We start from the raw sequence: 26,803 nt of genomic DNA, 5'->3' as shown, positions 1-26,803 counted from the left end.
TAGCTAATCTATGAGCCACACTATTACATTTCCTTGGTTCATGACGGAAGATAACATGCTCAAAATCACTTATGCGACTTGATATTTCAAGCAGAAATGGCGCATAAACTGCAGCTGTACCTCTGTTGATGTTAGTGATTACTTCAACGCATTCGGATGCGATTAGTAGTCGTTGGACATGTAAATCCTGGCTCAAAGCCAGTGCCTCGTTGCATGCCCACGCTTCCAAGCTGGCTGGATCGAATAGGCCGTCGAAAACAACAGATGATGCTTCAAGGAAGCATCCATTACTATCTCTACATATGGCTGCTGCTGCACCTTTGTTTCCATGTCGGGATAAAACCCCATGCACGTTTATTTTGGGCTTCGTTCTAATAGACCGGCCGTTCTGTTTTGGGCTTCGTTCTGTTTTGGTGTTTTGGGCTTGGTTCTAATGCACGAAGAGTCTGTACCACTTCAGAGGAAACTCATCTCTGCACCGTAGGGCAAAGAGCTTCGTATTTGGGCCATCTTGTGGGACTACGACAAGCTTGAGCTCAACGACGACCAAATAAAGCCCCTAAAAAACAAATAAAGAGATCACCGGCCCACGCACGAGGAGTCATCTCTCAACATCCCGCTCGATTGCTTGTTGTGTTCATACATCTATCGTAACCATCGCCAAGTAAATAAGCCAAGACATCTCTCATCTGTCTCTGCATGGTCTTGAGCAGTTTGTGGTACGTAGTAGCCGTCGTTAACTCAACTCACTCGTGTACTTTGATATGATGGGCCTTGTAATTTATTACACTTTTCTGATCCTCACAAAATACAAGTTTTTTTAGATATTTTAATGTGCACTACCACCAAAAAAAGATATGCAGACTATGTACGAATGTATATAGACGTATTTTAGAGTGTAGATTCACTCATTTTGCTCCGTATGTAGTCCGTAGTGAAATCTGTAGAAAGACTTATATGTAGGAACGGAGGGAGTACACATTAACTATATGTAAGTCGCCTGAATTTTTATATTTGGGTCTGTTGATTGTTCTGTCCGTTGGATGGTGCTCTGAATCGTGCTCTTTTTGAGTGTGTTGTTCCCTATTTTGGGCTTCGTCCTCTTTTTTCTTTTGAGGTGTAACTAGGGATTTATTCAAAATTCAAACGGTTTGGAATACAAGTGATGTCCGGGACAGTCCATAGCCACACATGGCGGCCCACGCCAAGAGTTGACGCGGCCTTAGCTAATCTATGAGCCTCACTATTACATTTCCTTGGTTCATGACGGAAGATAACATGCTCAAAATCACTTATGTGACTTGATATTTCAAGCAGAAATGGCGCATAAACTGCAGCTGTACCTCTGTTGATGTTAGTGATTACTTCAATGCATTCGGATGCGATTAGTAGTCGTTGGACACGTAAATCCTGGCTCAAAGCCAGTGCCTCATTGCATGCCCACGCTTCCAAGCTGGCTGGATCGAATAGGCCGTCGAAAACAATAGATGATGCTTCAAGGAAGCATCCATTACTATCTCTACATATGGCTGCTGCTGCACCTTTGTTTCCATGTCGGGATAAACCCCCATCCACGTTTATTTTGGGCTTCGTTCTAATAGACCGGCCGTTCTGTTTTGGGCTTCGTTCTGTTTTGGTGTTTTGGGCTTCGTTCTAATGCACGAAGAGTCTGTACCACTTCAGAGGAAACTCATCTCTGCACCGTAGGGCAAAGAGCTTCGTATTTGGGCCATCTTGTGGGACTACGACAAGCTTGAGCTCAACGACGACCAAATAAAGCCCCTAAAAACAAATAAAGAGATCACCGGCCCACGCACGAGGAGTCATCTCTCAACATCCCGCTCGATTGCTTGTTGTGTTCATACATCTATCGTAACCATCGCCAAGTAAATAAGCCAAGACATCTCTCATCTGTCTCTGCATGGTCTTGAGCAGTTTGTGGTACGTAGTAGCCGTCGTTAACTCAACTCACTCGTGTACTTTGATATGATGGGCCTTGTAATTTATTACACTTTTCTGATCCTCACAAAATACAAGATTTTTAGATATTTTAATGTGCACTACCCCCAAAAAAAGATATGCAGACTATGTACGAATGTATATAGACGTATTTTAGAGTGTAGATTCACTCATTTTGCTCCGTATGTAGTCCGTAGTGAAATCTGTAGAAAGACTTATATTTAGGAACGGAGGGAGTACACATTAACTATATGTAAGTCGCCTGAATTTTTATATTTGGGTCTGTTGATTGTTCTGTCCGTTGGATGGTGCTCTGAATCGTGCTCTTTTTGAGTGTGTTGTTCCCTATTTTGGGCTTCGTTCTCTTTTTTCTTTTGAGGTGTAACTAGGGATTTATTCAAAATTCAAACGGTTTGGAATACAAGTGATGTCCGGGACAGTCCATAGCCACACATGGTGGCCCACGCCAAGAGTTGACGCGGCCTTAGCTAATCTATGAGCCTCACTATTACATTTCCTTGGTTCATGACGGAAGATAACATGCTCAAAATCACTTATGCGACTTGATATTTCAAGCAGAAATGGCGCATAAACTGCAGCTGTACCTCTATTGATGTTAGTGATTACTTCAACGCATTCGGATGCGATTAGTAGTCGTTGGACACGTAAATCCTGGCTCAAAGCCAGTGCCTCATTGCATGCCCACGCTTCCAAGCTGGCTGGATCGAATAGGCCGTCGAAAACAACAGATGATGCTTCAAGGAAGCATCCATTACTATCTCTACATATGGCTGCTGCTGCACCTTTGTTTCCATGTCGGGATAAAACCCCATGCACGTTTATTTTGGGCTTCGTTCTAATAGACCGGCCGTTCTGTTTTGGGCTTCGTTCTGTTTTGGTGTTTTGGGCTTCGTTCTAATGCACGAAGAGTCTGTACCACTTCAGAGGAAACTCATCTCTGCACCGTAGGGCAAAGAACTTCGTATTTGGGCCATCTTGTGGGACTACGACAAGCTTGAGCTCAACGACGACCAAATAAAGCCCCTAAAAACAAATAAAGAGATCACCGGCCCACGCACGAGGAGTCATCTCTCAACATCCCGCTCGATTGCTTCTTGTGTTCATACGTCTATCGTAACCATCGCCAAGTAAATAAGCCAAGACATCTCTCATCTGTCTCTGCATGGTCTTGAGCAGTTTGTGGTACGTAGTAGCCGTCGTTAACTCAACTCACTCGTGTACTTTGATATGATGGGCCTTGTAATTTATTACACTTTTCTGATCCTCACAAAATACAAGATTTTTAGATATTTTAATGTGCACTACCCCCAAAAAAAGATATGCAGACTATGTACGAATGTATATAGACGTATTTTAGAGTGTAGATTCACTCATTTTGCTCCGTATGTAGTCCGTAGTGAAATCTGTAGAAAGACTTATATTTAGGAACGGAGGGAGTACACATTAACTATATGTAAGTCGCCTGAATTTTTATATTTGGGTCTGTTGATTGTTCTGTCCGTTGGATGGTGATCTGAATCGTGCTCTTTTTGAGTGTGTTGTTCCCTATTTTGGGCTTCGTTCTCTTTTTTCTTTTGAGGTGTAACTAGGGATTTATTCAAAATTCAAACGGTTTGGAATACAAGTGATGTCCGGGACAGTCCATAGCCACACATGGCGGCCCACGCCAAGAGTTGACGCGGCCTTAGCTAATCTATGAGCCTCACTATTACATTTCCTTGGTTCATGACGGAAGATAACATGCTCAAAATCACTTATGCGACTTGATATTTCAAGCAGAAATGGCGCATAAACTGCAGCTGTACCTCTGTTGATGTTAGTGATTACTTCAACGCATTCGGATGCGATTAGTAGTCGTTGGACACGTAAATCCTGGCTCAAAGCCAGTGCCTCATTGCATGCCCACGCTTCCAAGCTGGCTGGATCGAATAGGCCGTCGAAAACAACAGATGATGCTTCAAGGAAGCATCCATTACTATCTCTACATATGGCTGCTGCTGCACCTTTGTTTCCATGTCGGGATAAACCCCCATCCACGTTTATTTTGGGCTTCGTTCTAATAGACCGGCCGTTCTGTTTTGGGCTTCGTTCTGTTTTGGTGTTTTGGGCTTTGTTCTAATGCACGAAGAGTCTGTACCACTTCAGAGGAAACTCATCTCTGCACCGTAGGGCAAAGAGCTTCGTATTTGGGCCATCTTGTGGGACTACGACAAGCTTGAGCTCAACGACGACCAAATAAAGCCCCTAAAAAACAAATAAAGAGATCACCGGCCCACGCACGAGGAGTCATCTCTCAACATCCCGCTCGATTGCTTGTTGTGTTCATACGTCTATCGTAACCATCGCCAAGTAAATAAGCCAAGACATCTCTCATCTGTCTCTGCATGGTCTTGAGCAGTTTGTGGTACGTAGTAGCCGTCGTTAACTCAACTCACTCGTGTACTTTGATATGATGGGCCTTGTAATTTATTACACTTTTCTGATCCTCACAAAATACAAGATTTTTAGATATTTTAATGTGCACTACCCCCAAAAAAAGATATGCAGACTATGTACGAATGTATATAGACGTATTTTAGAGTGTAGATTCACTCATTTTGCTCCGTATGTAGTCCGTAGTGAAATATGTAGAAAGACTTATATTTAGGAACGGAGGGAGTACACATTAACTATATGTAAGTCGCCTGAATTTTTATATTTGTGTCTGTTGATTGTTCTGTCCGTTGGATGGTGCTCTGAATCGTGCTCTTTTTGAGTGTGTTGTTCCCTATTTTGGGCTTCGTTCTCTTTTTTCTTTTGAGGTGTAACTAGGGATTTATTCAAAATTCAAACGGTTTGGAATACAAGTGATGTCCGGGACAGTCCATAGCCACACATGGCGGCCCACGCCAAGAGTTGACGCGGCCTTAGCTAATCTATGAGCCTCACTATTACTTTTCCTTGGTTCATGACGGAAGATAACATGCTCAAAATCACTTATGCGACTTGATATTTCAAGCAGAAATGGCGCATAAACTGCAGCTGTACCTCTGTTGATGTTAGTGATTACTTCAACGCATTCGGATGCGATTAGTAGTCGTTGGACACGTAAATCCTGGCTCAAAGCCAGTGCCTCATTGCATGCCCACGCTTCCAAGCTGGCTGGATCGAATAGGCCGTCGAAAACAACAGATGATGCTTCAAGGAAGCATCCATTACTATCTCTACATATGGCTGCTGCTGCACCTTTGTTTCCATGTCGGGATAAACCCCCATCCACGTTTATTTTGGGCTTCGTTCTAATAGACCGGCCGTTCTGTTTTGGGCTTCGTTCTGTTTTGGTGTTTTGGGCTTCGTTCTAATGCACGAAGAGTCTGTACCACTTCAGAGGAAACTCATCTCTGCACCGTAGGGCAAAGAGCTTCGTATTTGGGCCATCTTGTGGGACTACGACAAGCTTGAGCTCAACGACGACCAAATAAAGCCCCTAAAAAACAAATAAAGAGATTACCAGCCCACGCACGAGGAGTCATCTCTCAACATCCCGCTCGATTGCTTGTTGTGTTCATACATCTATCGTAACCATCGCCAAGTAAATAAGACAAGACATCTCTCATCTGTCTCTGCATGATCTTGAGCAGTTTGTGATATGTAGTAGCCGCCGTTAACTCAACTCACTCGTGTACTTTGATATGAGGAGCCTAGTAATTTACTATACTTTTTCTGGACCTCGCAATTTAATAACATTAGCTCTACTAGCAAAAGGGCCCGTGCGTTGCAGCAGGTTAACCAACTTATGTGTTGTCTACTTATCACAATGATTGATGAGTGTGTGACCTGAGGTCTTGAGACGTGTACGGGGAGGGGTAGTGGCCACATGGAGGTGGGGCATGGCCAAGACATGGTGATCGCATCCACATGGAGGTGTGCAAAACCTAGCAAAAAGGCCGTTGCGTTGCAATGGAAAAAAATCCTCTCGTATCTCTAGCTGGGTCAGTTAGACAAACTGTGTGTGGCCGGTTGGCAGGTTATGAGATCGAACCCTGCCATCGGCTATTTTATTTTTTGCCAGCTCGTCGGACGTGGGCCACAGTGCGCCGTCAGTTGGGCTTCCTCCGTTGAGCCAAAATGGATGGCAAGTAACGAAACCAAATAACGTACGTGAAATTAATTGAAGCAGGACCAAACGAAGCGGGACGAAACCAAAAATATCACCTCCCTTTAATAGTAGGTATAGATTTCATGAAGGTCTGATAAAAACATACATCAATCCATCCGAAGCCACCATTCACACTTACAAACTAGATAATGCGGAGTGCTCTTACTTCCCATATCTATAACCGATGCCGTCACGGATCCATCCATATAACATATCGGGACGAATAACCGGTGCGGCAGACCTAAAACATACACCACATCCACATGTTTTAGAAGCCGCCATCATTATTAAACCGCTGTCTCATCTTCACAAGAGAGATCCACATCATAGACGGCTCTCTTTCACCAAGACTGGAGTTCACTGAACTTGGTTCCTACACCTAGTAGTTACCTTTGTCCGTAGATTCCCGCTGGTCTCGGCGCGTTTTGTATTTGGCGAGTCGGTGGTCTGTACTTCATTTTCTACGATGAACAATGGTTTGGGCTTGATGCTACGAACCAGCGTCTATCTTTTGCATGCAAGGTGCAATGGACAAGCCGATGATGCAGCTAGCACAAAGAAGTCAATCTAGCTGAGAGTTAAAAACCTGAACCTAAAAGTCTAGCGTTAGATTATCGCATGCACGCACCGGTCAATTAAGCCACGCAATCGGAGGTGCCTAACACCGACTGATTAAGCTACTAGCTACTCAATCATGGCGGTAATAGCATCCATCTTGCGCTTTCATCGGTCGTATCGTGTTGCACGGAAATTTATCCATGGTACTTGGACAAACATTCATATCAGACTCATGTCAACCTTTTTCTTATTAGCCAGTGGAAACTGACGTAGCACGCGTCCATATTACTTTTGACAAGCGGCTCTCCCTGCGTAATTGTCCTGCCTGCCATCAGAAGCCGCTCATGCACATATAGATAGTATACGTTTACAAAATGTACTAGGGACGAGAAAGATATAAACTTCGTTTTGGTGTTGGGACAGAGCCGGCAGGGAGCGGCGTTGGGAAGCACGGTGTCCATGCTCCATGCATGCAGATCCAAGGCGTGGATCAGGCATATTGTCACATGTAACTGTGACTGGAGTGGGCGAAGCATGGAGTGGGAGCAGTGGCTGGTTTGTCCCCCCTTGACTTGGGGGCATGCGCTGCGCCATGTCCATCCTCTATGTGGTGAACGCCGGTGCAGTGCGGACGATGAGGAGCCCATCAAGGGTTAAATAACGGCTGATAGAGAAACACCCACGCGTATGCACATGCCCCCTCGATCTGTCTCTCACGTCTCGTGATAACTTTGGCGCCGGTACCAATCCTATCCTGAATGTGTCTAGCTTAACCATGCGTTCGACAGTACGTTTGCCCGCCCGCTGCCTGGCCCCCTTGAGCCCCAACACTATATGTCTCCCACTCCCCCGGCCGCCACGAGCACACGACGAGTTCACTCTCTCCAAATCGACCTCCACTGTCACCACTCACCACTCACCATGCATCGAACGTAGCCATCGGCCGCGGTGCCCCGCGCGCCTATATATACCGCACGCATCGATCGCACGGTGTCGCCGCCTGCCAGAGTGCACTAGCTAGTAAGCTACTCCTAGCACAAGTTTTCAGCTGTGATCACGTAGTACAGGGAAAATAGTTGACGAAGGGCGCCATGGAGCTGGAGCTGGGGCTTGCGCCGCCCAACCACGCGGCTTCGTGCGGGAAGAGGGGATCGGCGGAGGCGTTTGGAATCAAGAAGCCACGCTGCCGCTCTTCCTGCGCGACGACGACGACGACGGTGACCACGGCAATGGCGAACACGACACTGGCGACGCTCGCGACTGCGAGAGGGGCAACAAGTCGGTGTTTCATCGATGGTGTTCACGTACGTGCGCGCCCTTCTCTTTCGTGAAACTGACCTGCAAGTCGTGCAGGAGGAAGAGGCTGGTGGGGTGGCCGCCGGTGAAGAGCGCGCACCGCCCGCGCAGCCGCAGCAACGGCCACGTGAAGGTGAAGGTGGAAGGGGTGCCCATCGGGAGGAAGCTGGACCTTGTTGCCGGAGATGCTCGCCGGTGTCCCTCCTTCCTCTCTCTCACTCTCGTTCTCTCGCTCTCTCTGAAAGTGTTCGAAGAAGAACAGAGACAGACAGTATTTTGTGCAGCTCAAGTTCTGCTGCGTTTTCCGTTAGCTTTATTCATGGATCGACACGAAAAACGGATCGAGGACCACCCCTTCTACTGGATCGTGCCATCCCACGATCAGGGGCGCGAGCTCGCCGTGAACTACGCCCTCGGGAGCGCACAGACCGCGTCCTCAGGCTTTGACTGAAACTGAACACTACTGCAGACTGACGAAACTGAAACTCTGAACCTAAACCTAACCTGAAACTTGTCACGCTAGTGTATTTGCTAACAATCTCCCCCTAAGCTAGTCTATTTGCTAACAATCTCCCCCTAAGCTAGTCGTGACCAAGGAAATCAAACTTCGACCATGCCAATACGCGCGCGCAGCTCCTGGAACCGCGTACGCCCGAGTGCTTTGGTGAACATGTCTGCGAGCTGATCACCTGTAGGAATGTGTTCGACTTTGATCTTTTCTTCCTCAATGCAGTACCTGATGAAATGGAATCGGACGTCGATGTGCTTGCTCCGATCATGGAAGACCGGATTCTTGCACAACTGTATGGCTGACTTGTTGTCGACAAAAATGGTGACTGCGCCGTGCTCCTCCATGAACAGATCGCCCATGAGCCTGCTCAGCCAGATGGCCTGACAAGCTGCTGTTGTTGCCGCCACATACTCTGCTTCACACGACGATAGAGCAACAATCTTCTGTTTCTGCGACTGCCAAGTGATCGGCGCACCTCCGACGAAGAAGATGTTCCCCGAGGTGCTCTTGCGATCATCGACATCGCCGGCCATGTCAGAATCACTGTATCCGACGAGTTTGCTCTCGCCGCCCTTGGTGTATCGACAGCCGTACCTGCGCGTGCCCGCAATGTAGCGCAGCAAGTGTTTGACGGCGGCGAGATGCGCCGTGCTCGGTGCCTCCATGAAGCGACTGACATAACCCACCGCGAACACGATGTCCGGCCGGGTGTGGGTGAGATACCGCAGCCCTCCCATGATGTTGCGGTAGTCCGTGGCGTTCACCAGTGGTTCTGATCCATTCTTGCTTAGACGAAGCCGCGGCTCCATGGGGACATGCGTGGGATTGCAGCCCGCCATGCCCGCGCGCTCCAGCAGCTTGCCGTCATATGCAGATTGGGATAGGATGATCTCTCCCCCTCCTTGCTTCACCTCGATGCCGAGATAGAAACTGAGCAGTCCAAGGTCGCTCATGCGAAACTTGGCCATCATCTCTGCCTTGAACTTGTTGACGCACTCGCCGTCGGCACCGGTGACGACGAGATCATCCACGTACACGCCGACCAGGAGCCGAGCTTGTCCTCTGCCTCGAGTGTACAGAGCGTGATCAGCCGGGCAACAGGAGAACCCCAGCTCCTTCAGGGTGGCGTCGAGTTTCTCATTCCATGCCCGCGGCGCCTGCCGTAGACCGTAGAGCGCTTTGTGCAGGCGGTGAACCTTGTGCTCTTCTCCTCTTCGAGCAAATCCGGGTGGCTGGGTGACATACACCTCCTCCTTGAGCTCACCGTTCAGAAACGCTGACTTGACGTCGAGATGGTGCAGTTCCCAGCCGTGCTGCGCCGCCGTGCCGATCATGACACGAACAAAGTCAAGTCTTGCCACGGGCGCGAACGCATCGTCGAAGTCAACGCCCTCCTTCTGCACAAAACCTCTTGCTACTAGTCGTGCCTTGTGTTTGACGATGGCGCCAGCAGCATCCTTCTTCAGCTTGAATATCCACTTGAGACTGATGGCTGTATGACCTGGGGGCAGCTCGGTGAGTGTCCAGGTGCCGTTCTCTTCAATAGATGCCAGCTCCTCGAGCATCGCACTCCGCCAGCTCTCATGGGGCGCTGCTTCAGCAAATGTAGCCGGCTCCTCTTCGACCAGCAGTAGGCGTTCCTTAGGTGCAGACGAGTTGGCCGCGTCGGGGTACATCTCCGCGAGGAGGCGGAAACGGTGCTCCGTGAACTGATCGTCGTCGGCGTCATACAAATCGTACTGTGCCGCGGGTGGTGAGACAAACTTGATCGCCCCCGGAGCCTCGTCAGGGGGCGCCTGTTGCCAGGCCCGTCCGAGGAGGCCGAAGATGCGCTGGTCCACGGTGTCGCTGGAGAGCTGGAGACGGCCGTGCTCTGGGGTGTGGCGGGAGCAGCACCCACAGTCCTGCTGTTGGGCGTGGCTGGTGAGTCCACCACGGTGTCGTGGCCTCCATCTTGTTCCCCGCTCGGGTAGCTTGCCGCAGTGTGCACGCTCCGCCCTTCAGTGGTGAGCGGGAGCTCGTGGTGAACGACGAACGGCTCCGCCGTGTGCCCGCCTATGGCGCCCCAGTCCCAGCTTGCGCCCTCGTCAAACACCACGTCGCGCGAGGCGTACACGCGCTTGGTCAGAGGATCGTACACTCTGTACGCCTTCGAGCCCGCCTCGTAGCCGATGAAGACCATCTTGGTGCTGCGGTCGTCTAGCTTCTTCAGGCCGGGTCGCGTGTTCATGACGTAGGCGACACAGCCGAAGACACGTAAGAAGTGCACGGCTGGTTTCTTGCCATACCACGCCTCGTACGGGGTTTTGCCGTCGACGCTGCGGGTGTAAGATCTGTTGAGGATGAACACCGCAGTCGCCACGGCCTCCCCCCAAAAACAGCTCGGCATGTTCTTCGCCTTGAGCATGCTCCTTGCCATGCCGACGACGGTCTGGTTGCGCCGTTCGACCACGCCGTTCTGCTGTGGCGAGTAGGGCGCCGTCAGATGCCTCTCCACGCCTTGGTCTGCGAAGTACTCGCCGAGCGCGCTGGAGGTGAACTCGCCGCCCCGGTCCGTCCGGAACGTGCGCAGTTTCGCGCCTTGCTCTGCCTCAGCCGCGGCGACAAAGTGCTTGATGTTGGCCGCGGCGGCGTCCTTCGCCGGCAGTAGCATAGCCCACATATACGGCTGTGATCGTCGACGACGAGCATGAAGTAACGCTTGCCACCAGGGGTTGCTGGAGCGATAGGCCCGCACAGATCGGCGTGCACCAACTCGAGCGGCCCTGCCGCCCGGTAGTGCGCTTGGGAGGGAAAAGGGGCACGCCTTTGCTTCCCCACCAAGCACGCGTCGCAGATCTGCTCGACGTGATCCACAACTGGCAGCCCGCGCACCATGTCAGCGCGCCCCATGCGCCGGAGCGCGTCAAAATGCAGGTGGCCGAACCTGGCATGCCACTTCCATGCCTCGTCGCCGTTGTGTGCTGCCAGACAGATCGGATGCACAATGTCCAGGCGAACAACATACAAGCGCCTGCCATTTCGGCGTACCTGGGCCAGTTCGTTCTGGCGACGATCGTACAACGTCAGAACGCCGTCGTGGATCTTGATGGTGCAGCCATGCTCGTCCAGTTGTCCAAGACTGATGATGCTCGTCTTGAGACGCGGGATGAAGTAGACGTCAGTGAGGGCACGGTGGTTGCCGCTGCGCACGGTGAACGTGACCGTGCCGCGCCCCTGAATGGCCACGCTGGAGCCGTCCCCGAACTTGACGCTGCCAGTGACGCCCTCGTCCAGCTCCGCGAATGCCGATCGATCGCCCGTCATGTGGTTGGACGCGCCGGTGTCCAGAAACCACCGGCCGTCGCACGGCGCCTCCTCGGCGCCCAGATTCGCCTCTGCTCGCTCCTCATGGAGCATGATGTGCTCCCCCGCGCTCTGCGCCGGGGTCGCGGCGATCACCGACATCAGGAGCGTCGGGTCGTCGTGGTGCCCGCCTTGTTCGGCAAAATTCGCCTCCGCTCGCTCCTCGCGGATGCGAGTCCTGCACTCACGCGCCCAGTGCCCGTACTTCTTGCGGTGACGGCACTGGTCCGTGGGTTTTGCGCGGCTGCCGGGGCCGCGTCCGCCGCCACGCCCGCGGCCTCGTCCGTGACGTCCGCCGCCGCGTCCTGAGCTGGATCCGCTCCCTCCGGATCCATCGTTCTCGCTGCGCTTCATACGCGCGAGCCACTCCTCCGCCGTGAACATGAGACGCCCGGCGCCTGGCTCCCCCTGGTCGAGGTCGTACCGCTCCTCAGCAGCCCTCAGCCGTCCGGTGAGCTCCTCCACGGAGAGCGTGTCCAGATCAACAAGGGTCTCAATTGACAAGGCGATCTGTGAATACCTCTTCGGGACGACGGAGAGAAATTTGCGGACGATGCGCTTCTCCGGGACGGTCTCCCCGAGCTGCGCCATCTGGGCCGCCATGTTCGTGATCCGCATGGCGAAATCATCGATGGTCTCGCCGTCTGCGAAGCGAATGTCGTTGTACTGCTTGGACAAGGTTGCGAGCTTCGCCTCGCGGATGCGCGCCACTCCGAGACGCATTTTCTTGACGGAGTCCCACGCATCCTTCGCCGTGGCCTTGCCGGCGAGGATGGGTCCCATCTCCGGTGGTACTCCACGCAGGATGGCCTCGAGCGCGAGCCGATCGTCGCTGCGCTCCGCCGTGCCCTTCACCACGGCCTCCCAGAGATGCCGCCCCTCCATCTTGAGCTGCATGAGAACAGCCCAGTCGGTGTAGTTGGTCCTCGTCAGCTGCGGCCACGCCGCGCCGCCGGTGTCACGCACCACCCGCGCCATGGATCTCTCTGCACGACTAGCTCTGAGCCGTCGGAGACTTTTGCGCGCGGCGTTGGTGGCGACTTGCTGCCGGTGTCGTCCCCGGCCATGCCCTGGACCGAAAAACGGCTCTGATGCCAATTGTTGCCGGAGATGCTCGCCGGTGTCCCTCCTTCCTCTCTCTCACTCTCGTTCTCTCGCTCTCTCTGAAAGTGTTCGAAGAAGAACAGAGACAGACAGTATTTTGTGCAGCTCAAGTTCTGCTGCGTTTTCCGTTAGCTTTATTCATGGATCGACACGAAAAACGGATCAAGGACCACCCCTTCTACTGGATCGTGCCATCCCACGATCAGGGGCGCGAGCTCGCCGTGAACTACGGCCTCGGGAGCGCACAGACCGCGTCCTCAGGCTTTGACTGAAACTGAACACTACCGCAGACTGACGAAACTGAAACTCTGAACCTAAACCTAACCTGAAACTTGTCACGCTAGTTTATTTGCTAACAGACCTGTCCCGCCACGCCTCCTACCACCAGCTCCAGCACACGCTCCACCTCATGTTCCCCTCCTGCATTTCACACCATGGTGATCCATACGCAGTCGTCACCTACGAGGACGGCGACGGGGACTGGATGCTCGTCGGAGATGTGCCGTGGGAGTAAGTTGTGGATGCTTATTTATTTTTTCTACGCGCATTCCCCTGTCATTGCATCGAATCGTTGACTGACAAGGGTTTTGAATCCATCTCTTGCAGGGAGTTTAGCAAGTCGGCCAAACGGCTCAACATACTAATGTTGCCACCGACTACGCTTGCCTGCTAGTTGAGTTTGGGCGTCATGATCTGCACCGGCGTCTGTGTCTAGTTAATTAGCTTACTAAATAATGTTAGTACAATGTTGTCATCACGTCAACAAGTATGGGACTTTCTGAGTTTATTTCTCTTGTCCAGGATTTTAAATTATGTTAACGAACGAATTCGGTGAAATGTCGAAATTTATTTTGGAATTTGATCTATCAAAATGTTCTTGGTTTTGATTAATTTCAACTGAATTTGCATTTGGCGTGGAATTAGTGAATCTGATCTGAAATTTTAAGTTTACAAATATTTCAGCACCAAACGAAATTACCAAAAATCTGTAAGAGAATGTTGAAATTTTGATTCCGGCTCATGTCTTTAGAATTATAAGTGTTGTACAACACTAAACCCCTCTGAAAAAAGCTCTCCCGACCTCACGTTGCTCCCACAAGTGACACGAGGAGAACCTTAGCTGCCAGGCGTAGCCACCCCTCCCCTTCGCAACCTCTCGCCGCCGCTGGAAGATGTGTTTGGGCTAAGCCCGTGCCACGGACAGTGGCGATGGGGAAAGCTCTCACAATTTTTCTTGCACGGTGATTCGAGGCAGATGCAACGATCGTCCCGGCATCGGAGCCCCCCCCCTCCCTCCCCCCGAAGAGCTGTGCTGGTCTCAGGTGGTGCGATGACGCAGAGCTACTCTAGCAGCAACGAGACATGGGATTTCAGTGAGGCACCTTGACCTGGCATCCCTATTGCCCCCAGTTTTGGGTCAGATCCTAGAGGCCGAGGTGCTGGTGACGCGCCTTCACTCTGGTTGCTCGGGATGGCAGCAATGTGAATGATGGCCCACCTTGTGGTGGCCTTGATTACCAGCCTCACGGCATGGCACTTAGCAACGTGCCGCTTCTGGTCTGGTGTGTGCTGGCTGATGGCCCTGGTGTAGGCCTACTCTATTGCGAGGCGGATGGTGTTGGTGGTAGTGTAGCCAGGGCAACCAACAATATAGGCTTTGAGGAGGTGAGACGACTAGCGAAAGCTGGGCTCGGATACGGCCTAGGTTGATGAAAGAGAAGCCTGCGGGCACCGTAACATTGTTGAAGGTGTCGTCGTTGTGGTTCTTGCCTCCTTGCCGAATTGCAACGTCGATGATATTTCCTTCGTGGCGATTTTCGGCGATGTGACTTGTATGTGTGCCCATTCAGCGGTTGCGATGGTTTTGCTCGGTTTTCCCCTAATTAACCATGACATACTACTTTGCAATGTACTCCTCTCATTCTTGCCTTTTATGCATGCATTTGTTTCAGTTTTATTTGGGTATGTTTTCAAATAAGTTTCAAATAGAATTAGATACACTTATTTGAAATATTTGATACAACTGTCCAATAATGTTGTATCTTTTTCAGACATAAACCATTCTCCAATCGTCCTTTTTACAGATGCGACATAGTTTTTATTAGTTATTAAACATGTACATACTCTCTCTATGTAATTACTCATTACGTAAAAGTTGTAGTGGGGAGATTCCCTTTGTGGGGGTGTGGGGGAGTGGGGCATTGATTTTTTCAGAGTCCAAATTTCTTTATTTGATCAAGTTTATAGAAAAACTATTTTTTAGGAAATGCCATCATGGCTAATTTTATTAAACTAAATCATGCTTACATCATCAATCAACAGCGGCATAATAAAACCAGGTGGATCATCAACCCACACATAACTATCTAGATTACAGATGCTTAGTTGGTTCAACGATGTGAAAGTGTCATGAGTACGACGGACTGCTAATAACGCCGCACACAAGTTAGCTAACGTAGGGGTACGGGAAGAGTTATGTAAGCTTTGGCTAATGGTGCCTCCAAACTTTGTGTTAGATGTGGTCTCTGATGAGATCCCAGACTTTACTTAAATAAAGTGGTTTGTGTTATCCTAAAAAAAACACATGGACCGTGCCGCATTGCCCCGCCTTCGGTCTCCCAGCCCATGCAGACACGCGCGTATGCATGCATCGACCTACCATTAGCATGAGTTCGGTTGTCATCCACACAAAACCAACATACTAGAAGTACACAAACCACGCACTCCTATTATCCACGACCATGAGCATCCATGGAGCCTGGACCGATCGGCCATCGAATCTCTCGTGCTCCGCAACGTGCGGGTGACCGCCGTTAATTATACTAAGAGCATCTTCAACAGACACGCAGCACGTGGCATGCTAAAATAATTTTTACAACGCCGAAATAGTATCTTTTTGCGCGCAGCAGAACGATGGCTTCAGCGGTCGCTGCAAAATATTGCGCGCACGAGCGGCTCCTGCAGGGGCTGTAAAAAACGGCGCGCGCGAGCAACCGGTACTATCATACAACGGATACGAACAATATTTGACAACATATAGATAAAATTCAACAATACAAATAGCATAGTTCATCAAGCCCAACACCACAAACTAGTCGATACGATACAAATAATAAAAATAGATAAAACGATACTGCGGTGCAAGCATAATAGAAACTACTTCTCGTTGTCATCCTCCTCCTCGGTGGTGTAGTCCAACGACAGAAACGCATCATTCCACCGAGGATCAATGTCGTCAAAGGTCGACGTCTGTTCCAGTTCGCACTGCGCTATCGCCAGTGCCTTCCACTGACGCCTGTCCGTCCGATCCGCGGCTCGCTGCACCCTCCTCTGCGCCCAGAACTCATTCTCTCGGGCGACATCCTCCGGGAAGCGCTGGCGCCACTCCGTCATGGCATACTCGTCCGCCTCAGCGACGAGGAGGCGGCGCTCCTGCCTACGCTGGACGCGGCAGTCCTCGTCGGTGATTAGCCGCGACGGAGGCACGGGGTCCTGCGCCTGCTCACGCGCCCGGGCGTTGGAGAAGTTCATCTGCGCCTGTAGCCTCCCGAGGCGCCACGCCGCTGCATCGTACGCGCGGGCGTGGGCGGTCTCGAATGTCCCGAGACCGAGACGTACGTCACCGGAGCGGATCTCCGCGTAAAACATGCCGGAGGGGCAGGCGCGAACGCCGCGGTAGCCGGAGGTTCTCCGAACTCGCGGCGGCATGTCGGCGGCAGGGGAGAAGGCGCAACGACATGGGGAGAAGGGCGCGACGTCGGCGGCGGGGCGCTGGAGTCGAGGAAGAACGGCGAGGCGGGGAAGAAGAGTGGCGGTTGGCGGGCTAGCGCGCACGGCTTTTATACAGCGCGCCCAACGCCGCGCACCAAATCTGCCACACGGGGCCGCTTTTTCGCACGCGCACTTTTTTCTCCCGCGCTGCATTCTTCTGCGCCTACTGGAGCGCGCCAAACTGCCCGGCACGTGCTAAATGTTACATTTTTCCGTGTGCGCAAAATCTAGCGCCGCTGTTGGAGATGTTCTACGAGCAACTCTAGCAGACCCCGCATCCCACCGGCCCGCAAAACGCGTTTGCAGTTCGCGCAAAATCGCTTTTGCGGGCCGGCGCGGGCCGGCACAGATGCAGACCCCCCAAACGGATCCGTAAAAAAAGTAAATTCGCGGAATATGCCTTTTTACGGGTCGGCTTCTGCGGGATCTGCTCGGGCACCACCGCGAGGACCCGCAAACAGATAAACTGCAAATCTCGCATTTGACATAGGATTTCACAAACAAGTTCAAATTCAAACGACATAAACGGTTTTACGCACAAATAGAAGCCAAGTTCATTACGGCTAACGCAAAAGAGGGCCCTGCAAAAGGTTTGCGCCCGTGTCCGGTATCATCTTGATCGATCTTCATTCCGCGTCATCGAGTCCATCTTGAAGTTCATCGACGCCACCGAATCCACCTCCGGCCCTTGTTCCAACTCCCGCACCGAAATCATCCACATTGCCACCATATGGAGCAGAGAAAACATCACCGGAACAGTAACACGGACCGGCCGACGCGACCATTCTTCTCTTCAAGATTTCTCTCCTTGCCATATCATGCCATGTTTTGGTGAGCTCGTCCATGTCATTGCGGTTCATTGACATGATCTTGTTCTCTTTGGCGAGCAACATGGACATGGATTTGTTTTTAGCAACGTGTGCTCTTCTCTCCTCGATGGTAGCTTTGCGCAGCCCCTCTTCCTTGAGCAATTGCCACTTCTCTTGCTTCTCCTTCGCCTTCTTCTCGGCCAATTCTTTCTTGATCTCCAATGACTTCAACAACATTGACTCGTTGGATTGCACCATGACATCAATCTTCTCCCTCAAGCTGGATGCTTCTTGCTCCCTCTTGATCTTCTCCTTAGTCTTCTTGTTGTTGGGGAACGTATTTCAAAAAAATTTCCTACGCACACGCAAGATCATGGTGATGCATAGCAACGAGTGGGGAGAGTGTTGTCCACGTACCATCGTAGACCGAAAGCGGAAGCGTTAGCACAACGCGGTTGATGTAGTCGTACGTCTTCACGATCCGACCGATCAAGTACCGAACGCACGACACCTCAGAGTTCAGCACACGTTCAGCCCGATGACGACCCTCGAACTCCGATCTAGCCGAGTGTTGAGGGAGAGTTTCGTCAGCACGACGGCGTGGTGACGATGATGATGTTCTACCGACGCAGGGCTTCGCCTAAGCACTGCTACAGTATTATCGAGGTGGACTATGGTGGAGGGGGCACCGCACACGGCTAAAAGATCAAACGATCAATTGTTGTGTCTATGGGGTGCCCCCCTGCCCCCGTATATAAAGGAGCAAGGGGAGGAGGCGGTCGGACAGGGAGAGGCGCGCCAAGGGAGAGTCCTACTCCCACTAGGAGTAGGACTCCTCCTATTCCTAGTAGGAGTAGGAGAGGGAGAAGGAAAGGGAGAGGAGGAGAAGGAAAGAGGGGGGCTTGTCCTAAACCAATTCGGTTTGGGCCTTGGGGGGCGCGCCCCACACTCCCCTTGCTGGCCTCTATTTCCACTAATGCCCATGTAGGCCCATTAAGCCCCCGGGGGGGTTTCGGTAACCCCCGGTACTCCGGTAAAATCCCGATTTCACCCGAAACACTTCCGATATACAAATATAGGCTTCCAATATATCAATCTTTATGTCTCCACCATTTCAAGACTCCTCGTCATGTCCGTGATCACATCCGGGACTCCAACAACCTTCGGTACATCAAAACATATAAACTCATAATATAACTGTCATCGAAACGTTAAGCGTGCGGACCCTACCGGTTCGAGAATTATGTAGACATGACCGAGACACGTCTCCGGTCAATAACCAATAGCGGAACCTGGATGCTCATATTGGCTCCCACATATTCTACGAAGATCTTTATCGGTCAGACCGCATAACAACATACGTTGTTCCCTTTGTCATCGGTATGTTACTTGCCCGAGATTCGATCATCGGTATCTCAATACCTAGTTCAATCTCGTTACCGGCAAGTCTCTTTACTCGTTCCATAATACATCATCCTGCAACAAACTCATTAGTTGCAATGCTTGCAAGGCTTAAGTGATGTGCATTACCGAGAGGGCCCAGAGATACCTCTCCGACAATCGGAGTGACAAATCCTAATCTCGAAATACGCCAACCCAACAAGTACCTTCATAGACACCTATAGAGCACCTTTATAATCACCCAGTTATGTTGTGACGTTTGGTAGCACACAAAGTGTTCCTCCGGTAAACGGGAGTTGCATAATCTCATAGTCATAGGAACATGTATAAGTCATGAAGAAAGCAATAGCAACACACTAAACGATCGAGTGCTAAGCTAACGGAATGGGTCAAGTCAATCACATCATTCTCCTAATGATGTGATCCCGTTAATCAAATGACAACTCATGTCTATGGCTAGGAAACATAACCATCTTCGATCAACGAGCTAGTCAAGTAGAGGCATACTAGTGACACTATGTTTGTCTATGTATTCACACATGTATTATGTTTCCGGTTAATACAATTCTAGCATGAATAATAAACATTTATCATGATATAAGGAAATAAATAATAACTTTATTATTGCCTCTAGGGCATATTTCCTTCAGTCTCCCACTTGCACTTGAGTCAATAATCTAAATTACACAGTAATGATTCTAACACCCATGGAGCCTTGGTGTTGATCATGTTTTGCTCGTGGAAGAGGCTTAGTCAATGGGTCTGCAACATTCAGATCCGTATGTATCTTGGAAATTTCTATGTCTCCCACCTGGACTAAATCCCGGATGGAATTGAAGCGCCTCTTGATGTGCTTGGTTCTCTTGTGAAATCTGGATTCCTTCGCCAAGGCAATTGCACCAGTATTGTCACAAAAGATTTTCATTGGACTCGATGCACTAGGTATGACACCTAGATCGGATATGAACTCCTTCATCCAGACTCCTTCATTTGCTGCTTCCGAAGCAGCTATGTATTCCGCTTCACACGTAGATCCCGCCACGACACTTTGTTTAGACCTGCACCGACTGACAGCTCCACCGTTCAATGTAAACACGTATCCGGTTTGCGATTTAGAATCATCTGGATCAGTGTCAAAGCTTGCATCAACGTAACCATTTACGATGAGCTCTTTGTCACCTCCATAAACGAGAGACATATCCTTAGTCCTTTTCAGGTATTTTAGGATGTTCTTGACCGCTGTCGAGTGATCCACTCCTGGATTACTTTGGTACCTCCCTGCTAGACTTATAGCAAGGCACACATCAGGTCTGGTACACAGCATTGCATACATGATAGAGCCTATGGCTGAAGCATAGGGAACATCTTTCATCTTCTCGCTATCTTCTGCAGTGGTCGGGCATTGAGTCTTACTCAACTTCACACCTTGTAACACAGACAAGAACCCTTTCTTTGCTTGATCGATTTTGAACTTCTCCAAAACTTTGTCAAGGTATGTGCTTTGTGAAAGTCCAATTAAGCGTCTTGATCTATCTCTATAGATCTTGATGCCCCATATATACGCAGCTTCACCGAGGTCTTTCATTGAAAAACTCTTATTCAAGTATCCCTTTATGCTATCCAGAAATTCTATATCATTTCCAATCAGCAATATGTCATCCACATATAATATCAGAAATGCTATAGAGCTCCCACTCACTTTCTTGTAAATACAGGCTTCTCCAAAAGTCTGTACAAAACCAAATGCTTTGATCACACTATCAAAGCGTTTATTCCAACTTCGAGAGGCTTGCACCAGTCCATAAATGGATCACTGGAGCTTGCACACTTTGTTAGCTCCCTTTGGATCGACAAAACCTTCTGGTTGCATCATATACAACTCTTCTTCCAGAAATCCATTCAGGAATGCAGTTTTGACATCCATTTGCCAAATTTCATAATCATAATATGCGGCAATTGCTAACTTGATTCGGACAGACTTAAGCATCGCTACGGGTGAGAAGGTCTCATCGTAGTCAATCCCTTGAACTTGTCGAAAACCTTTTGCAACAAGTCGAGCTTTATAGACAGTAACATTACCGTCAGCGTCAGTCTTCTTCTTGAAGATCCATTTATTCTCAATTGCTTGCCGATTATCGGGCAAGTAAACCAAAGTCCACACTTTGTTCTCATACATGGATCCCATCTCAGATTTCATGGCTTCAAGCCATTTTGCGGAATCTGAGCTCACCATCGCTTCTTCATAGTTCGTAGGTTCGTCATGGTCTAGTAACATAACCTCCAGAACAGGATTACCGTACCACTCTGGTGTGGATCTTACTCTGGTTGACCTACGAGGTTCAGTAATAACTTGATCTGAAGTTCCATGATCATCATCATTAACTTCCTCACTAATTGGTATAGGCGTCGCAGAAACTTGTTTCTGCGATGAACTACTTTCCAATAAAGGAGCAGGTACAATTACCTCATCAAGTTCTACTTTCCTCCCACTCACTTCTTTCGAGGGAAACTCCTTCTCCAGAAAAATTCTGAATTTAGCAACAAAAGTCTTGCCTTCGGATCTGTGATAGAAGGTGTACCCAACAGTATCCTTTGGGTATCCTATGAAGACACATTTCTCCTATTTGGGTTCGAGCTTATCAGGTTGAAGCTTTTTCACGTAAGCATCGCAGCCCCAAACTTTAAGAAACGACAACTTTGGTTTCTTGCCAAACCACAGTTCATAAGGCGTCGTCTCAACGGATTTTGATGGTGCCCTATTTAACGTGAATGCATCCGTCTCTAAAGCATAACCCCAAAACGATAGCGGTAAATAAGTAAGAGACATCATAGATCGCACCATATCTAGTAAAGTACGATTACGACATTCGAACACACCATTACGCTGTGGTGTTCCGGGTGGCGTGAGTTGCGAAACTATTCCGCATTGTTTCAAATGAAGACCAAACTCATAACTCAAATATTCTCCTCCACGATCAGATCGTAGAAACTTTATTTTCTTGTTACGATGATTTTCAACTTCACTCTGAAATTCTTTGAACTTTTCAAATGTTTCAGACTTATGTTTCATTAAGTAGATATACCCATATCTGCTTAAATCATCTGTGAAGGTGAGAAAATAACGATATCCGCCACGAGCCTCAACATTCATCAGACCACATACATCTGTATGTATGATTTCCAACAAATTTGTTGCTCTCTCCATAGTTCGGGAGAACGGCGTTTTAGTCATCTTGCCCATAAGGCACGGTTCGCAAGTACCAAGTGATTCATAATCAAGTGGTTCCAAAAGTCCATCAGTATGGAGTTTCTTCATGCGCTTTACACCAATATGACCTAAACGGCAGTGCCACAAATAAGTTGCACTATCATTATCAACTCTTCATCTTTTGGCTTCAATACTATGAATATGTGTATCACCACTATCGAGATTCAACAAAAATAGACCACTCTTCAAGGGTGCATGACCATAAAAGATATTACTCATATAAATAGAACAACCATTATTCTCTGATTTAAATGAATAACCGTCTCGCATCAAACAAGATCCAGATATAATGTTTATGCTTAACGCTGGCACCAAATAACAATTTTTTAGGTCTCAAATTAATCCCGAAGGTAGATGTAGAGGTAGCGTGCTGACCGCGATCACATCGACTTTGGAACCATTTCCCACGCGCATCGTCAACTCGTCCTTAGCCAATCTTCGCTTAATCCGTAGCCCCTGCTTCGAGTTGCAAATATTAGCAACAGAACCAGTATCAAATACCCAGGTGCTATTGCGAGCATTAGTAAGGTACACATCAATAACATGTATATCACATATACCTTTCTTCACCTTGCCATCCTTCTTATCCGCCAAATACTTGGGGCAGTTCCGCTTCCAGTGACCAGTCTACTTGTAGTAGAAGCACTCAGTCTCAGGCTTAGGTCGAGACTTGGGTTTCTTCTCTTGAACAACAACTTGCTTGCTGTTCTTCTTGAAGTTCCCCTTCTTCTTCCCTTTGCCCTTTTTCTTGAAACTGGTGGTCTTATTGACCATCAACACTTGATGCTCCTTTATGATTTCTACCTCCGCAGCCTTTAGCATTGCGAAGAGCTCGGGAATCGTCTTATCCATCCCTTGCATGTTATAGTTCATCACGAAGCTCTCTTGCTTGGTGACAGTGATTGAAGAATTCTGTCAATGACGCTATCATCCGGAAGATTAACTCCCAGTTGAATCAAGTGATTGTTATACCCAGACATTTTGAGTATATGCTCACTGACAGAACTATTCTCTTCCATCTTGCAACTGTAGAACTTATTGGAGACTTCATATCTCTCAATCCGGGCATTTGCTTGAAATATTAACTTCAACTCCTGGAACATCTCATATGCTCCATGACGTTCTAAACGTCGTTGAACACCCTGTTCTAAGCCGTAAAGCATGGCACACTGAACTATCGAGTAGTCACCAGCTTTGCTCTGCCAGACGTTCATACACTACTGGAATCAGGGATTTTGCCGTCTGCCAGTTCTTTGCCATCCGTTAGCAGACGGCAAAGAAGGTCTTTGCCATCAGCTACCAAAAAGCAGACGACAAACAACTAGCAGACGGCAAAGAAGGTCTTTGCCATCTGTCAATTCTTTGCCGTCAGTTGGCTGACGGCAAAGCGAGAGGTGGCCCCCACTAACGAGCCGATTCGAAAAAACTTAACGGCCCCCCTCTTTGCCGTCTGGTAGCAGATGGCAAAGATAGAAAAAGCGGACGGCAAAGGCTTGGCCAAGGGCAAAGGCTAACTAACCTAACCTAACTAACGGCCGATCGAGCCCCCCCGCCCGTTACTCCTCTCTGTTTCTCTCCCTCTCCTCCCTGACGCCACGCCACCAGATCCACCCAACACCGCCCCCGCCGCCCGGCGCCGCCCCCGCCACCGCCCCGGCCCCCGCCCCCGCTTGCCCATCGCCCCACCACCCCGCTGTCCCCACCCACCCGCTGACGCCCCGTCGCCCCACCATCCCGCCGCCCGGCGCCGCCCCCGCCCCCGCTTGCCCCGTCGCCCCACCACCCCGCCGCCCCCACCCCACCCGCCGACGCCCCATCGCTCCACCATCCCGGCGCCCCGGCGCGCCACCACGTCGCCGGCCCACCCACCCCACTGCCCCGACCGTCCCATTGCCCCGGCGCGCCACCACGTCGCCGGCCCACCCGCCCCACTGCCCCGACCGTCCCATTGCTCCGATGAGTTATTTTTTTTCTTTTTTTTCTTTTTTTTGCTGTTTAATTGTTAGTGATAGATTTAGTGCTAGATATGTGTTATATAGTGTTAGTGTTAGAAGAAAAGAAGTAGAAGAAAAAAGAATATGTAGAAGAAAAGAAGAAGAAGAAGAAGAAAGGAAGAAAAGAAAAGAAGTAGAAAAAAGATGAAAAAATAAGAAGAAGAAAAGAAGTAGAAGAAGAAGAAAGGAAGAAAAGAAAAGAAGTAGAAAAAAGATGAAAAAAGAAGAAGAAGAAAAGAAGTAGAAGAAGTAGAAGAAGAAGAAAAGAAGAAACGAAAAGAAGTAAAAGAAGTAGAAAAAAGATGAAAGAAGAAGAAGAAGAAAGGAAAGAAGAAGAAGAAGAGAAAGAAAGAAGAAGGATAGAAGGAAACACCCCGACCCCCTGACCCCGACACCCCGACCCCCCTGACCCCGACACCACACCCCGAAACCCCGACCCCGACACCACACCCCGACCCCCTGACCCCCTCACCCCGACACCCCGACCCTGACCCCACACCCCGACACCCCGACACCCCGACACCGACACCACACCCCGACACCCCGACCCCGACACGACACCCCGACCCCCTGACCCCCTGACCCCGACACCCCAACCCCGACACCAGACCCCGACACTACACCCCGACCCCGAAATAGCACCCCAACCCCGACACGGCACCCCGACACCGACACGACACGCCGACCCCCGACACCTCCCGAAAAGTTGCTCTTTGGCCATCCAGAGCCGACGGGGTCATATATTTGTGAATTATGAGTTAGGTCATATATTTTTCGATTTTGTTATGAGAAACTTCATATATAATTGTGTTGATCGGGTAGATTTAAATGTGTAGTTGTTTCATCGCTGCGAGGTTTGGTGTTCGACGACCTTGCCGTGCGTTTGACGAGCTCTGCCCCTTCGTTCGTGGGTGAGCACAAATGACATCTCCTCCTCCCCCATTAATTATTTGCTCTGTTCCGGTGTTCGTGCCGATGAAACTTGATAGCTAGCTTTATATGTGTCTTGAATCATCAGTATGCGTAACCAATATGTGTCTCCCGTTCGAAAGCGTTATAGTTATAAATATGCACGCATTTGCATATTTATAACCTTGATTCTTTTGAATTGTCCAACACTATACATGGACAGCCCGAGTATGTGTAGATTGGGTTCGTTTTCCCATATGCTTTGCTCCGGATCCGACGCATAAATTTCGTCAGTGCCTCCCCTGTTGTTCTCTGGGTACACATCCTCTCTGTTTATTTCAGAGACGTGTATCAGGAGAACAGCGGGGAGGTGCTGCCGAAATTTTGCGTCGGATCCGGAGCATAGCATGGGAAAATGAACCCAATCTACACATACTCGGGTGGGATTAGGACCTATCATTACCTATTAGAGTGTAGGTTGCATGGACGTAATAAAATTGACAAAGTAGATCAACTAATGAATATATACATGGTGAATTATATATATATTTGTTGTGTGTCCAGTAGCTCTGAAAGTCAAGATGAGTGATCGTGCGTGGATGTATACCGGTCACACTGGTAAGAACAAATGGAGCGCTGAATGGTTCACAAAACCAAGGGGTTTGTGCAAGCCGCATTTGCAAATGGCCAGAGGAAAACCTGGTGCCCCTGTTGCCGGTGCGGCAATTGGGAAAAGAGGACAGAGGATGAAATGGGCAAACACCTGCAGAAGAGTGGTTTTACGCCCGATTATACGGTGTGGACATATCATGCTTAGTCTTCCCAACGTGACAGAGCTGAGGTCGATTGTCGTCGCACCGACGAGCATGGTACCGGGATGGAAAACATGGTGCAAGACTATGATGATGCTCGGGATTCGGACGAGGAGATGGAGGAATCTGCAAAGGCCTTCAATGAAATGTTGGAGTCTTCAAAGCGTCCGCTCCACGAGCACACTGAGCTTTGTCAGTTGGATGCCATCTCACAAGTAATGGCTCTGAAGGTCAGTTCAACTTGGGCAGAGAATGCTACGACACAATAATGACAGTATTTGGACGCTTTCTACCCAAAGGCCATGTAATGCCTGCAAACCTGTACCAGTCGGACAAAATCCTCTGTGCACTGAAGAAGCCCTATGAGAAGATACATGCCTGTGAGAAAGGATGTGCCTTATTTAGGCTTGACTATGCGGACTTGAACTATTGTCCCATTTGCAAGTCTTCCAGGTATGTTGTGGTAGACAACGGTATGGGTGAGAAGACACAGACCAAAATCTCCGTTAGTGTTCTTCGGTATATGCCAATCGTACCAAGACTTCAACATCTTTTCATGGTCGAAGAGACGGCCAGACAGATGACATGGCAAAAAATAGGCAAAAGAACCGAACTAGATGCAGATGGGAATCTGATGATGGTACACACATCGGATGGTGTTGCGTGGAAAAAGTTTGATGAATTACATGCTGACAAAGCGGCAGATCCGAGGCATCCTCGAGTCGGCATCAGCACGGATGGGTTCAGTGTGTTTGGTATGACAGCAGCCCAATACAGTTGTTGGCCCGTATTTGTCTTTCCACTCAATCTCCCCCCGGACAGATTATGCAAAGAAAGAACATTTTCCTGACGTTGATAATTCCAGGGCCCAACTATCCGGGGAAAAATATGAATGTGTACATGCAGC

At 49.5% G+C, this 26,803-nt stretch overlaps 1 protein-coding gene and 1 pseudogene across 1 annotated transcript; one reads left to right on the top strand and one right to left on the bottom strand.

Moving 5' to 3' along the window:
* The first annotated feature begins 7,734 nt into the window (after positions 1–7,734).
* Positions 7,735–13,446, top strand: LOC109768673 (auxin-responsive protein IAA20-like; annotated as a pseudogene).
* Positions 13,447–16,088: 2,642 nt separating this feature from the next.
* LOC109768672 (uncharacterized) lies at positions 16,089–16,640 on the bottom strand. The gene has a single exon (XM_020327418.1). The coding sequence runs from the start codon at positions 16,638–16,640 to the stop codon at positions 16,089–16,091; it is 552 nt and encodes a 183-aa protein (XP_020183007.1).
* Between the last annotated feature and the right edge of the window lie 10,163 nt (positions 16,641–26,803).

This window comes from Aegilops tauschii, chromosome 7 (genome assembly GCF_002575655.3).
Source record: "Aegilops tauschii subsp. strangulata cultivar AL8/78 chromosome 7, Aet v6.0, whole genome shotgun sequence".
Taxonomy (NCBI): Eukaryota; Viridiplantae; Streptophyta; class Magnoliopsida; order Poales; family Poaceae; genus Aegilops; species Aegilops tauschii.
This window is presented reverse-complemented; position numbering and strand designations above follow the sequence as displayed.